The sequence below is a fragment of the Coturnix japonica genome, chromosome Z (genome assembly GCF_054131305.1).
Source record: "Coturnix japonica strain WE chromosome Z, WE-NBRP24, whole genome shotgun sequence".
NCBI lineage: Eukaryota > Metazoa > Chordata > Aves > Galliformes > Phasianidae > Coturnix > Coturnix japonica.
In genome coordinates, this window is record NC_140702.1 from 724,930 (window position 1) to 738,429 (window position 13,500).

General features: G+C 36.1%; 1 protein-coding gene across 6 annotated transcripts in view; it reads right to left on the reverse strand.

The window, feature by feature from the left end:
- Positions 1-13,500, reverse strand: part of SNCAIP (synuclein alpha interacting protein) — a 57,211-nt gene that overhangs the window by 31,883 nt on the left and 11,828 nt on the right. For 4 of the 6 annotated variants that reach the window (XM_085529449.1, XM_085529446.1, XM_085529448.1 and 1 more), the window contains exon 2: positions 4,951-5,054. In XM_085529449.1, the coding sequence (XP_085385575.1) occupies positions 4,951-5,007 (57 nt within the window). In that variant the 5' untranslated portion in view covers positions 5,008-5,054. Of the gene's footprint in view, positions 1-4,950; positions 5,055-7,585; positions 7,695-13,500 lie in introns of all 6 variants that reach the window. The other 2 variants (XM_085529447.1, XM_015850065.3) reach the window with 1 other exon arrangement.

A 13,500-nucleotide genomic window follows, 5' to 3' on the forward strand; every position in this document is an offset into this window, starting at 1 on the left:
TTCAAATTTTCAGAAGGCGGTATGTAAAATTTAACGATGAATATTTGCACCTTAAAAATCTGTTTTCAGAGGGAGGTATATATACATCCATATATCAGACCACAAGGCTCATATCTGGAATTCAGACTTTATAAAGATAACCTGTGTTGTTATTTTGACATGATAGGATACACCAGACTATGATCAGTATGTTCCCTCACTGCAGCATTAAAAGGGAGAGAACCAAGGATGATGTATGCATGAATAATGTTATAAACTTGAAGAATGCCCTCAGTGGTATACATAACCCAGATTTATAGAGCTGCAAATTCTGACATACGGGAACTAAGTCACTTCATACAAAGCTTAACCAAATGCTTAAATGTTACAAATCTTTGCTTAAATAAATGAATATCACCATGCCTGTGTAGGATCAACAACTTTGTTAAAACAAAACAAATTCCTATTAAAAACTTTTTTTTTTTTGAAACTAAGAAAAAAAATGATTAGCAGAACTGGAATTTCTTAAGGAACCTATAAACACCACATGTTTACAAACAGCTACTTTTAGTCACTGTGTGCATAATGACTACACCCTCATTAGCCTTCCATGCAAAGCTTAAGCGGTCAAATAATGGCTGTAGCTTAGCTGACGGTTTGTCATTCAGTGTTTGATTTGCCCTAAATGCACAGCTGGCAATCTACTTCTAAATAATCTAAAATCAACCTTGTGATCAACTGAAGAAGTCATTTATTTATTTCTCTGGTGCAAGTTCAAGTAAGTCTGTTGCACAGTTGATTGTAGTTACGTTACAGAGCCTCGCTAACCTCCCATGCCTCAGTTTTTGCCATGATGGTCTGATCAGCAGTGAATTGATAAACCTCATCTACAACAAATACTCCCAGGTAGAACATAACTTACTAACTAAGACATTTAGAACACACATTAAACAGTGGGGTAACTAAAGGGCTGTGACGGTACCCTATCTGACAACTTAAAGCAACAAACAGCAGAGGAACTGACACAGGGAGAAAGATGCTGCTACGATACAAATTAATGTAAGTTAAACACGCACAAGCACAAACACCATGTGCTTTACTTCACTGCAGTTTCATTGTTTAATAAAGATCAAGTTGTTAAGCTATACATCTTGCTATTTCAGCACAAAGACTCTGAAGGCAACGTTGAACTGGCCTAGTAAGATTCTTAAGAGAATCCAAGAACATGTCTCCAAGGAATATGGTAGCTTCATAAGACCAGCTGGTGCAGTTTAAACTATTACACAGTTTGTAATTCAGTTAGAACGAGGCCCTTTGTATTCCATTGCTATGTGCTTTGTCAGGCATCCTCAAAAACATGAAGACTTTTCTCTTTTTGTCCTTTTTTTCAGTTCTTCCTGGAAGAACAAATTTTCTTGTTTCAACATTAAACCAAAATGTATCCAACCCCCACAGCTCTCCCTAATAACAAGAAACTGTTTAGTGTTATGAATTTATTTATACGTTTTAATGTATTAGTCATACTGGTTTGATATCCTTAACAGGTTTCCTCCCACTCACCTCTCCTCTCAAAGAGACTTCTGCACACTTATGTTTCTTCCATCTGTCTTTTATGATCAAGAAATGGAGAACTCGCTGAAGATACTCTTTTAAAAGGAACCCTTCCCAATCCTAAGTACAACACATTGCTAGCTCTTCTCTCTACAACTACTTTTTTCTTATAGTCTAGCTCCATTTCTCATCCATCAGCTTTTCTTCAACAGAGAGCTTCAAGGCTATCAGTGATAGCAAAGGAGGCTAACATTGCAGCTTTTCCCTAGAACATCATTTAGTTTTACTGTTATTCAAGTTTGAGTTGATTATTTCCCACTTTTCTTTACGCATTCTTGTTTCACACTGAAAATGTAATCCATTTCTCCTAGTTTCCCAATAGAGCAATCAACTAAACCAAGAGCTAAAGGTCATGACCATGGGCATGAGTATCAGTGAAAGGTAAGGAGATCTGTGTGCTTTTTTAGTCAATGTATGTGTGCTTTTTGCTGTTTAACAATTGTGTTGTTAATAGAGAAATAGGTATGTGATGGCCTCTTTGATTGCTGATTGACAGCTGCTGCTTTTTGTTCCCCTGGCACATCCTTAAGGACTTTGTAAAATGGAACAGTATAAACAGCAAACAAAATACAAGAGGCAGGCAAAACTACTCCATGTGAATACAAGATATTGCTATTTTTTCAATTCAGGGGAAAACAGAAGCTCCCTTAACAGCTTATCTTAGAAACACTTGTATGTCAAGTAGATCTGGGCTATAGAATGTGAATGAATGCAAGTCAACATTTTCAATTTCAGCTGGTTTGCAAATTTTAATTCAAAGAATTTTAAACACGATATAAGAGAAATAAAATTTCAGTCCCTGTTGAGACTGTGCAACTTCTCTGCCTCTTGCAGACCCACAATATCTGAGAAATATCAGAGGAAAGAAATACTGTATTACAAGGTGTAGCAATGTATGAAAGGCCCTATAGAAATAAATAAATAAACAAGCAAAAAGTGAAAATGGCTTCATTCACTGGGTCAAGACCTCAGTGATTGTGTCCCGATCTGAAATTTGCAGCTTGTTGTTTTTATTTAGACAGAGAAAGCAGACACTTCCCTTCCTTATAATAAATTTGTTTAAAATTGTTATTACTGTAAGCCAAACAACAGTCCAATTTCGGTTTATTTTCTATACTGGTTGATACGTCACTTAATTCCTAATTCAAATCCCCTTATATTAAAACCTTTCTGTTATATTTACATTTTATGTAAATTTATGTTACATCTACAGAAAGGGCTGTTAAGCACTGGAATGGAGTCACCATCCCTGGATGTGTTTAAAAATGTCTGGACTTGGTGCTCAGGAACATGATTTAGCAAAAGGTTGTTAGTGTAGGATGGTTGGGCTGTGGCTGGACTCGATGATCTTTAAGGTCTTTTCCAACCTGAGAAATTCTATGATTCTATGGTTCTGTGATTCTGTGCAAGGATGGACAGAAATAAGCTTTTCGAGGTGTGTCAACATACCTGGCAAGTTGGCAGCTTTTTATTAGTCACTTTTTAATCGCAATTGCTTTGTTTGATGCTCTCAGATACATTCAGACTAGGCCTGGTCCAGCACTGGCAGCAACCTACGAACTCAGCTTCAAGCAGCTTATAAATATCTATCAGGGTTATATACACTTTTTTATGGTCATTTGATATCATTTCTGTAAACTAATATACTGGAAAACAGTTACAGTAGCTTCAAATAGCATAATTTCCTAGTCTGATACAAATTCTGCATAGTAATTAAAGGATGAGGAAAGCTTTAAGTAACCAAAACAGCAGTACACAACTTAAAAGCAAAGATACATTTATGGGTAAAATAAAGAGAAGAGAGAAAAGGGAAAGCTTAAAACATAATTTTACTTGCAGAGTAAGTATTTATTGCTTCATTAAAGTATTGCTTTAATGAAACTTAAAGATCTTAATGTCTGTTATTTCGTCATTTTTGTGTGAATTGTTATCCAAGAATAACCAAAAAAACCAACACCTCAGTTTGGTTGCTTCATGTTACTAAGGAAATAATGCTACTTTTGTTTAATATAAGCCCCATAAGTCTATTCTGCTGTCTAAACTACACCAAGATGCTCTGTATCATACATACCTGACACTGGGCCATCCTAGTTTTCAGAATAAATATCTTATTTCAGAGATGTGTGCAATTTAAAACAAATCCCAGACTGCCTTCGATATCTATTATATTTTGTTCATTTTTGGTGAAGGGGTCTCTATGAGGAGCTGTGCTAGCACAGTGCTTTCCAGCTCAGGTACTTTTACAAGCACATCATTCTAACAGTCTTCTTGCTGCCATTATTTTTGGCCAGCACTTTTCCGCACTGGATTAAAACCAGAGTGCAAAAAGGGAACAATTTAAATTGTTACCACCAGTGCTGCACATCTGCTCCTTCCACAGCAGGCTGGTGGTAAAGTGTGCAGGCTGGCTATCACTGAATGGTACATGGCAAGAGGTGATGAGAGCAACTAAATAACCAGGAATTCCCTTATTAATCTGGTTCCTGGCAACAAATCCTTTGTTCCCTTAACTTGTGAAAGCAGAACTAAAAGCACCACCTCCACAATCGGTGCTGGTTTTTAATTCAAGGCTCAGAGAGTAGCACATTACAGCAGGCAGCCTGAGCCACTCAGTGGAAAAACAAGTAACTTAACCCACCAGTATGCAGCAACAGCCTCAACGGGAGAGACACAGAGAGGTTATATCCCTTATGTTTTACAGTCCTGCAAAACTGAGCACAGAAACAGACACCAGGACATGATCTACTATAGAGCAGTAATAAAAAAGTTGCCCCAAATAAGGTATTCTTCCAAGACTGGCTTATTTTCCTGTTATATTCTGGGCATTTGCCATAATCCTCTTTAATAAAAAATATCAGTGTTACAATAGGTAAAAGCAAAATCCTGTCCAGTAAGAACCTGTCTGTGAATACAGCACTTGGAATGTTTTAAAATGAATTAAGAGTCCTCAAAGTTCAAGGAAAAGACCCCTTTGTTAAATGAGCAAACAAACAAAGTACAAAGCAAGACAAAGCAAAACAAGAAACCCAAACCAAAATAAAGAAAAAAACAACACCTACAACAAACAAACAAATGGAAGAGTGAATCAGAAACACTGCCACCACCTCCACTACAGCTATGAAGAACGCTCAGGGAGATGAGACTTGAAAACTGAATTAATAAAAACTTATGGTGTATCCAAGTCCCTCATTTATTTGTATCCAACATATTAGCAAGTCTATTCCACCAAAAGCAGAAACATTAGCAGGAGGAACACTGTGATGATTTATCTTTTTGTTATTGTTGCTTTGTTTGTTATTTCAGAACTAAGATATCTAAAATTGTCTCTATTCACATAAATAGAATAAGACTAATACTTACCGAAATATCATCACTAAAGTCTATCTCATCCAAATCAAGGTATTCAGGGGCTTCCATTATTCTTCTATGGACATTTTTGGGTGACTCAGCATAGTAGTAAAGACCTAAATAAGAAAAGAAAATGAAGTCAAAACCACATAGAAATAGTTTAGTATAGTTACTTGATCACTGAAAGCACGTGAAGTACACAAGTAGGTCTTTGGGAGATCAATCCTCAATGAAAAAAACAGTTTTTCTTCTGTACTCTGGAATATCTTCTATTAAGAATGCTATTCCTTTACTGCCCAGAACACAGCTCGTTACTCCTGTTCTCCTCTGCTCAGGAAAGGCATACAAGAAATGAGAAGCACATGATGCACAGAAACCAAAATCCTATCACACCTCATCTCTACTCCTCCATACGAGCAACAACACAGCACAGCTGGTTCAATACAGGTGGTGATTTATCTGTCCTCAGTCTCTACTTGCACTTCTTCCCAACCAATAACCAAGGCAAAAACAGAAAGTGTATCCATCTATGTCCATGGATTCTCAGAGATCTTCAATACACCCTCACAGCAGGGGGGAAAAAGAAGATAAAATTCTCTTTGCAAAGCAAGAAAATTGGGTGTGAAATTCAGTATGTACTTCTGAACAAACTGGAGCTTAAAGAATCAGATCAAAGACAGCAAAACCCAACTTTCTAAATCCTAACTAGAACGAATGCATGTATTATCACTGAAGACACGTGCAAGAGAAGCAAAAGAGGATGCTATTTTAAAAGTTGGTAAAAAAGAATTGTTTTTACAGGACGTGAGTCACTATGTGAGTATTAAATATTGTGACGGGAGCAAAAACAAACCTTGGTAGTAATTGTACAGAACACCATGAAATGCCTAAAGGAAAGTCCAGTTTACCAATATGACAACTGCCAAGAAATACATTTACGAAGAACGACACGACGTTTGTACAGTCCAAATAAAATAACTGCATGAGTGATTTACAGGTGCTTAATGCTGATGTAGGATAAGAGTTTTGGACAAAATCCATTTCTGCAGGTGTGACACTCATTGGCAAACAAAACTGCAATCACGGATCTCCTCAGCAACACCCCATACGAGCTCAAAGCTGACGGTAAGACAGCTGTTGTTGGAAAGTTATTGAAAGAACTGAGAAACACACTCACTTGGGTGTTTCCAGATACAAAAGCTGGAAAATCAAATTTTTATTTCTCACCAAGTCGCCAAAGGTATTTTTCATTACATTTTTTTTTTTTTTTCTTGAAATGGAAATAAACAAAACTAGCCCCACAGAAATCCATAAATACCTTCTTTACTATGTTAGGATATTCCTTCTTCTTTCAATATATGGAAGGAAGTCCAGGAGAAGAAAAAACAGGGAGAGAGGCAGCATGGAAGAACAACTTAAGCTATTTATGTTTGACTCTCACTGTTTCTACTGAGTAAAGCAGTAGAAAGGAGATAGCTTCAAAAGGTAAGAACAATATAAAGCCCTCAGTCCCTATAAGAAAATGGATGTGGCTATACCACAAAACTAATCAGAAGCTGTTCGTTTTATAGATTTCCTAAATAACAAGTGAGTGAGTCACTAAAATCAGACAAAACTCTTTCAATGAGAGGACTTAGCTGTGAATAGAGGTGGCGCATTCAAGTGTATGAATTCTTCTCCTTGTAAGTGATTTTGCTTTATTGACATAGATTTTCAATAAATTTTTTTAAGGTTTATGCTTTAGAATATTGCATGTGAACAACATTAGAGCTTGTTTCTGGCATCATCATGACAACCAAGTTCCTTTTGCAAGCATAAGACTGCAGAAGAAAACAATGTCTGCGCTGTTTGCGTACCCATATAAACAGATAGTAATCACTGTTGCACAGACACAACTTATATGTGGCCAAATTATACAAAATCTCCACTGTCAGCCATTTCACAGTGAACAACTTAAGAGCTGAAGCAGTTTCCATGGAGCTCCTAAAATCTCCTCTACACTGCAGAAGAGCAGAATAAGACGAAGAAATGGGACAAAACAATTAGTATGGATTCTCATTATAGTGATATGCCCAATGGCATGTGTGAAGCACAGAAAAGAGTTTGAAGTGTACCCTGGAATTAAGGAGATTTTTTTAAAAGTCCAGCATGTTTAACCTAAAAAATTAATAATAATTATAATAATTCATATTATTATTTTTTTTCAATTAGAACTGATATATTCAGGAAAAACAAACACTTTCCCATCCTCAGAAACACACAAAAAAGACATAACTTTGATAGCAGATCTATATTCCTGACTGCCATATACATCAAGATTCCCAAATGAAAATTTTTAAGCTTTTCAGTGTAATTTCAAGAAGTCATAGGAGCAAAATATCCAAACAACTGCATACATTTGTGCTAATGTAAAGATGGCATTTCACCCTGAGACATACAAAACTCACCATTCCTATCTGCAATCCTGAAATGCTATTTCCACACAATGTTATTTTCTGTCTTCTTCAAAACATAAATGAAGACATAAATGATGACTATAAAGCACAAAAAGGCTTGAAGAGAAATTCATTTCTCAATATTTCTCAACAGAAAGCTGCTCTTTCCAATGACAGTGCTGTTATATGTAAAGAAAGGGTAAGAAACTCACACATTGAGGATTTCCTCCATGCAGTGAAACCAGACATCAGCTTAGAGAACACGCATCAAATAAGAGTTCCCATGACTATACTTGGTGTCTTATTCAAAAGGTTCACTTTCTGAAACAGAGTAGAACTGCAGTATGTATAATGCAAACCATATGGAAAGGATAGCACTCAGGTTGTGACTATTTTGAGACCTCTGCAATAGCTGAATTCAGCATTCAGCAGGGGTATAAACAAACCAAATTGTATTCACATACTCATGTTTGAGTAACTGCCTGTTCAGTCTGGTATTTGTAGTGTCATTCACATAGGTTTTACCCTGATACTGTAACTCTTCACAAAAAAACAAACAAACAAACAAAAAAAACCAACCCTCACATTGACATAAAGGATATTCATATTGTGAATGAATCTGAATCTCTGATTAGAAGAGTCTGACACATGCAGTTAGTGCATTCTTTCATTGCCCAACATTTACAAGAGTTGCAACTGACTATAGATGAATATTCCACATTATAGATATATTATATATTATATATTATATATTATATATTATATATTATATATTATATATTATATATTATATATTATATATTATATATTATATATTATATATACATATATTACAATACATTGTATTATATTATATTACATTATATAATATATACTTATATTATATTATATTATATTATATTATATTATATTATATTATATTATATTATATTATATTATATTATATTATATTATATTATATTATATTATATTATATAAAACAGGAAAAAACAAGGATTTTCTGGTTCATATATCATATATATATTATATATATAATATATACAATATAGTATATAGTATATAGGAGCTGGGAAAGACCCTACCTGCAGCATGGTTGCTTATCTCAGTGCATGTATATGTGGGAAAATGAGGTAGCAGGACATGCACTTCTTTGTTGGAATACTGAAATATCAGTCTTACAACATTAGCCAATTGCATTTATTTCCAGTAAAGTGACTACACTTGTAGTTTGGTTGCATGCCAAGGCTGACAATGGGCTTTATAGATGCAAAAAATTATGTTAATAAAACAAGGAATTATAGTGCTACTATCCACAAGCACAGACTTTTCTATGACAGTATTGTTTACTTAAAAGTAAACATTATAGCATTAATGCTGAATTGCTTGCCCATATTTTAAAGCAAACCTAACCAATCAGTGTTTCTGCTTACTTGTCAGTTGCAGATAACTAAATATTTGCTTGTGAAGCTAAGCTGCTGTCTGCCAAATGCTCTCATTTAGTGTTTTTCCTCCTCTGTAAATAGATGCATCCTTAGTTTCTCAGTTTATTCCCTGACACCCTCCTAGATCTAGAAGCAGAAATGTTGCCTGTTATAATTTTTTTTGGAGAAAAAAACAGCACTAACAACAGCAAAACAACCAAAAAAACCCATAAAAATTGTACTATTTGGACAGATTTTTGTGATTCTGTGATTTTAATATAGCAGCTCCTTCTGGTAGGCCCAAAACCTATTACAGAAGGGCTTGGGAGTGACATGCAAGTTATCTAAGTGGAGGCAGGGGAATTGGGGAAATGGAAATGAAGAAGATTATTCAGTGGTGAGAGATCAGCATTTCCCTGCATGATGAGCACTCAGTTGATTCATCTTAAATTACAGTGCGTTTTAGAGGTCCTCCTGAGCGATATGGTTACGTATTTCACATCTAAGGTCTAGCAACTAGGAGACAGAACTGGAAACCAGCTAAGAGCAGGTCAGAGTAGTCTTTCTGTCTTCCCTTATTGCTGCACTGAGCAGAAATGTAGTTGGTGTGGAGCAAAAACAAAGCTACCAGTGATTAAAACTCTTACTGCAAATCAAGAAATACTGATTGTTGCTCCATTCTGTTTTTATCACTAAGTCCTCTGCCCGTCTTTATTAAATCCCTTGCTTCTCACTACCTTCGCTATGCTCCTCGTTCAGCGAAGTGTGAGTACACAGAACTAAAGTGAAATGTGTTTTTAGCAGCTCTGAAAAAACCATTCTTATTAATGTGAAACTCTGACATCATTGTCCCAATTTTCCATCCACTTGAGGCTGCTTTTTGAGTCACGCAGCTTCTTCATAAGCTTGAACAAAAAGGCACGTGATGGTTTTCTCCCAGCAGCAAACATTTCCTTATCTAGCTCTAATTTTTGTCACCCTTGTCCATGTATGCTTTCGACTTTTCCAGATAACAAGGCTGTTATTGGCTCCTTCACTTCCTTCCCATGTGTCCTTAATTAACAGTGACACCCTCTAAAGCAGTCAGAGTCCTTTAGGCAGAGCACTTAAAATCCTGGGCTTTAAAAAGAGTCACGTGTAATGAAGCAAGGGAATTTGAATAGCTGTCTGGAGAGTAGAATCCTGGATGGGAAGTAGCAGAAGCCCAAATGAAAAGGAGTTTTTCTATTTGTTTAAGTAATTTATAGTGCGGAGTAGAACCCAAGAGATAGATTTTAAATTTAGCAGTAGGATGTCTGTGGTCTAGTTTCCAACTGTAGTAGCAAGTCATTGTGGCCAAACGACATCCAAAAAGTTAAAAATACTGCTGCAATATTTTGCTTGTGGTAAAGGAAAGCACAATGGTTTAAAAACTAGTCTTACCCTCTGTGGCATGGAGGACACTGGTTATAAATTTCTGTGAGCTCATTAAAGCTCTAATATATATATATATTTATGTATATTTCTGCATTTTGTGCAGTTGTTCCCTCTAACATAAGAGTAGAACGCTGGTAAATCAGAACAAAGGCAGTCTGTATCCATGCACAAATGTAGTAAATAATACCAAACAGAAGTGCTCTCCTTCTCTCCCAGTTCACTATTGTGTTGGAGGACCATGACCTCTGCAGCCCCCTCTGACATAAGCCATTCTGATTTTATGAATTTATGATTCTATGATTTAACGTGCACAAGTTTTAATCAATCAGCACTGCTCCTGTGTTGGGAAGATGATGAGGGATGCCTGTTTTATCTATAGGTAGAGAGGAGTTGATGCATGCACTCAAGACACAACACACTTGGCCCTAGCAGAGTTCTTGTTACCATCCTAGTTTTAGTAAAAATAGGCACTTACAGTGGACAATAATGATCACAGAGCTCTGCAGGAAGACTAATTGCTGGGTGTGCACTTTGATATACGAAAAGGCTGCACTTAGAATTTGTTTTTAAGATGTTTTCTGTGTATCATTTTCCTCCAGTTGCATTCAGAATGTTTCCGTATCTCATCTTGTTAGATGTGAGATTATGAAAACTCAGAAAAGAGGCTGCAAAGAAAGAACAGCTGAGAGAATCACACTGTCCATTTTAGATTATAAAGAGTGAACTGCATTGCTCGAATGGTGAAGCTTTTAATAATTTTCATCAACATTAGTGTTCCCAGTCCAGAAATGTATGAATTCTTTATGTTTTTAATGGCCCAGTTTTATATGCCCCTGATTGAACTGGGTGACAATTAGCTCTGGAGCTGTGTTGACCTGTTTGCGTTCATTTTGATGTATCAATCAATAGTAATAAAAGAAAAAGTAAGATCAATTTCAAAACCTCTTATAACCAAGTAAGAAATAACACCATATTGACTTGTCTGGTAATTGTCCTGGAAGAACGACAGTAGTTTAACGACATGAACAGAATGAAACACATTTACCGCTCTGTGCTGGGAATACTGCAGTAGCAATATAGGGTCTGGATGTGAATATAGGGTCTGGATGTGAACCCTCACAGCCTCTTTCACAGGGTTATGAAGGTACAGAATAGGACAGAAAACAAAACTGCATAATACCTGTAGGAAAAGGCAGCTATTTCAGAGGAAATGCAAGGACTTCTGTGTTAATCAAGCAAGCTCCTTAAAAGGACATGAAACATAATCTGTTGTACATATGTTCTAGATTTTATAGAAGGGACTTTGTGAGAAATATTTTCAGAGCCTGCTGGGATATAGTCAAGATTATGGCAATTTCCCATAAGAACATGTGTTTACCAGCTCCAGCTTCCTTCTGAAACTTCTGAAACACTGTAAAGAATTGCTTTCATGAATAACTTCTTTTTCTTCTTCTTATAACAGGCAGAACAAACAGGATATCTTGGTCATGAGCAGCACAATGCAATGAGAAGTACATGCAGCTTGTTTATATAATTGTTATGCCCACAATTATTTAGATGGGTATTCCTGTTTCTGTGAACTCTAAAAAGTATTTAATCTCTATTCTCTCTTTTTTTTGTTCTTTTGTTGAATACTTCCATCCCTAAGAGGGATAGTAAAATGGCAAGTACTGAAAATGTCACAATCTGTAAAAAAAATGTATATGGAGGAGTGCAAAATCAGTATTTATCTCTGGTTTGGTTTTAGTTGTCTCTGATGGATACCTGACATTATCAGCATTATGACATCCAGTAAGAGTTTGAAATACGACGGCATTTTTCAAGGAAATAAATAGGAGGCATTGATTTTGGAGCAACCTATTTTCTTTCATTTCATTTCACACAAATTTACATGCTAGAAAAATAACTGGAAATAAAAAAAAAAAGTAATAGAAGTAACTGTTAATAACATCCAGCTATACTAATCTGTGCACCTCTTCAGAAATCTATTTGGAAGAATCCCATGAATTACAACCCTGGAGTCCAAGAGTTATGGTGAATAGACAAGGATCACCTCAAAGCTCAAGTAAAAGTCCACTCCAACAAACAGGATGCAGCATTTCGGATTGGGCCTCACATCCTCATAGAAATCTGATTAAATGTGAAGAAATGAAGGTGGATTCAAAGCTGGCTAAACATCTTGGCCCAGAACAACCAACCAATCTCATTTCTTGTACACTTAGATTGCTGGATTTTTAATTGACAAGGTATTTTAAATCAAATCAGTATTTCTCCCATACTAGTACTCTCTACATCGACCAGAAATGCTTCAGCATTATAGATCCCCCTTCCATGATTTAAATGTGGAGGGTGGATCGAAAATGCAAATCATAACTAAAGATAACATGAAGTTAATATACTCATAGAACAGTTTAAAGGGAGAAGCAGAAGCTCATTGCCATTTGCAGGCCCTTTTTGAACCATCCATGACTGTCATGGATGTAGTACAGTGTAGCATGTAATACCGCTGTGTGCTGTAGTGAGTTTGCTGACTAGTCTTCCCCTCCATTTCTATATACATTTATAGCTGTCATTTGCAGAGGTGAGTTGCTTGTTCTGGTTTTGTTCTGCAGTTCTGTGAACCTTAAAGGCCACAAAAAAATTCAGCTGGTGGGAAATATCTGGAACAATTGCCTCATGAGCTTCTTATGGTGTAGCAAGAATGCTAATGTTGCACAACTATACAGTACATCATATTAAGAGCTAATGGGCATGCAGTAGTTCAAAGGGAAAAGCTAACCAAACGTTGCCAAACACCTCATTTTTGACAAATCAGTCGACCTCTATTTATTTTGATCTTTTCATTAGTACTAAGCAGACACCACATTAGCTTTTCTTCTAGCTGGAATCACATGTGCTGTTTCAGTTTTAGAATAACAAACACTGACTTCCAGCTCCAAAGGTTTCCCTTTCAAGGTTGATTGAAACAAACATACTTATTTTTCTAGGCCTCATTCCAGAAAGCTCCAGTGCATGCATTCTGGTTTAATGATCAGAGTCCAGTTTTCTTTCTGCATCAATCTTGAAGGAAATATAAAACTATGAGGAGGAAAGGACTGTTTTATTATGAGAAATCTGGAGTGATTCTCACTGTATAAGTGCCTTTCGAGTTGTGTTCCTCACTAACAACTCTTCAGTCAGTCAGATCACTTGGTAACCTGAATATTCATCACACTGCTGCTAAATTGCTGCTTTATTTGAGAAGGAGGAAGTGGACTTGCTGTCTTTTAGCATTAAATATGATGGCTGTT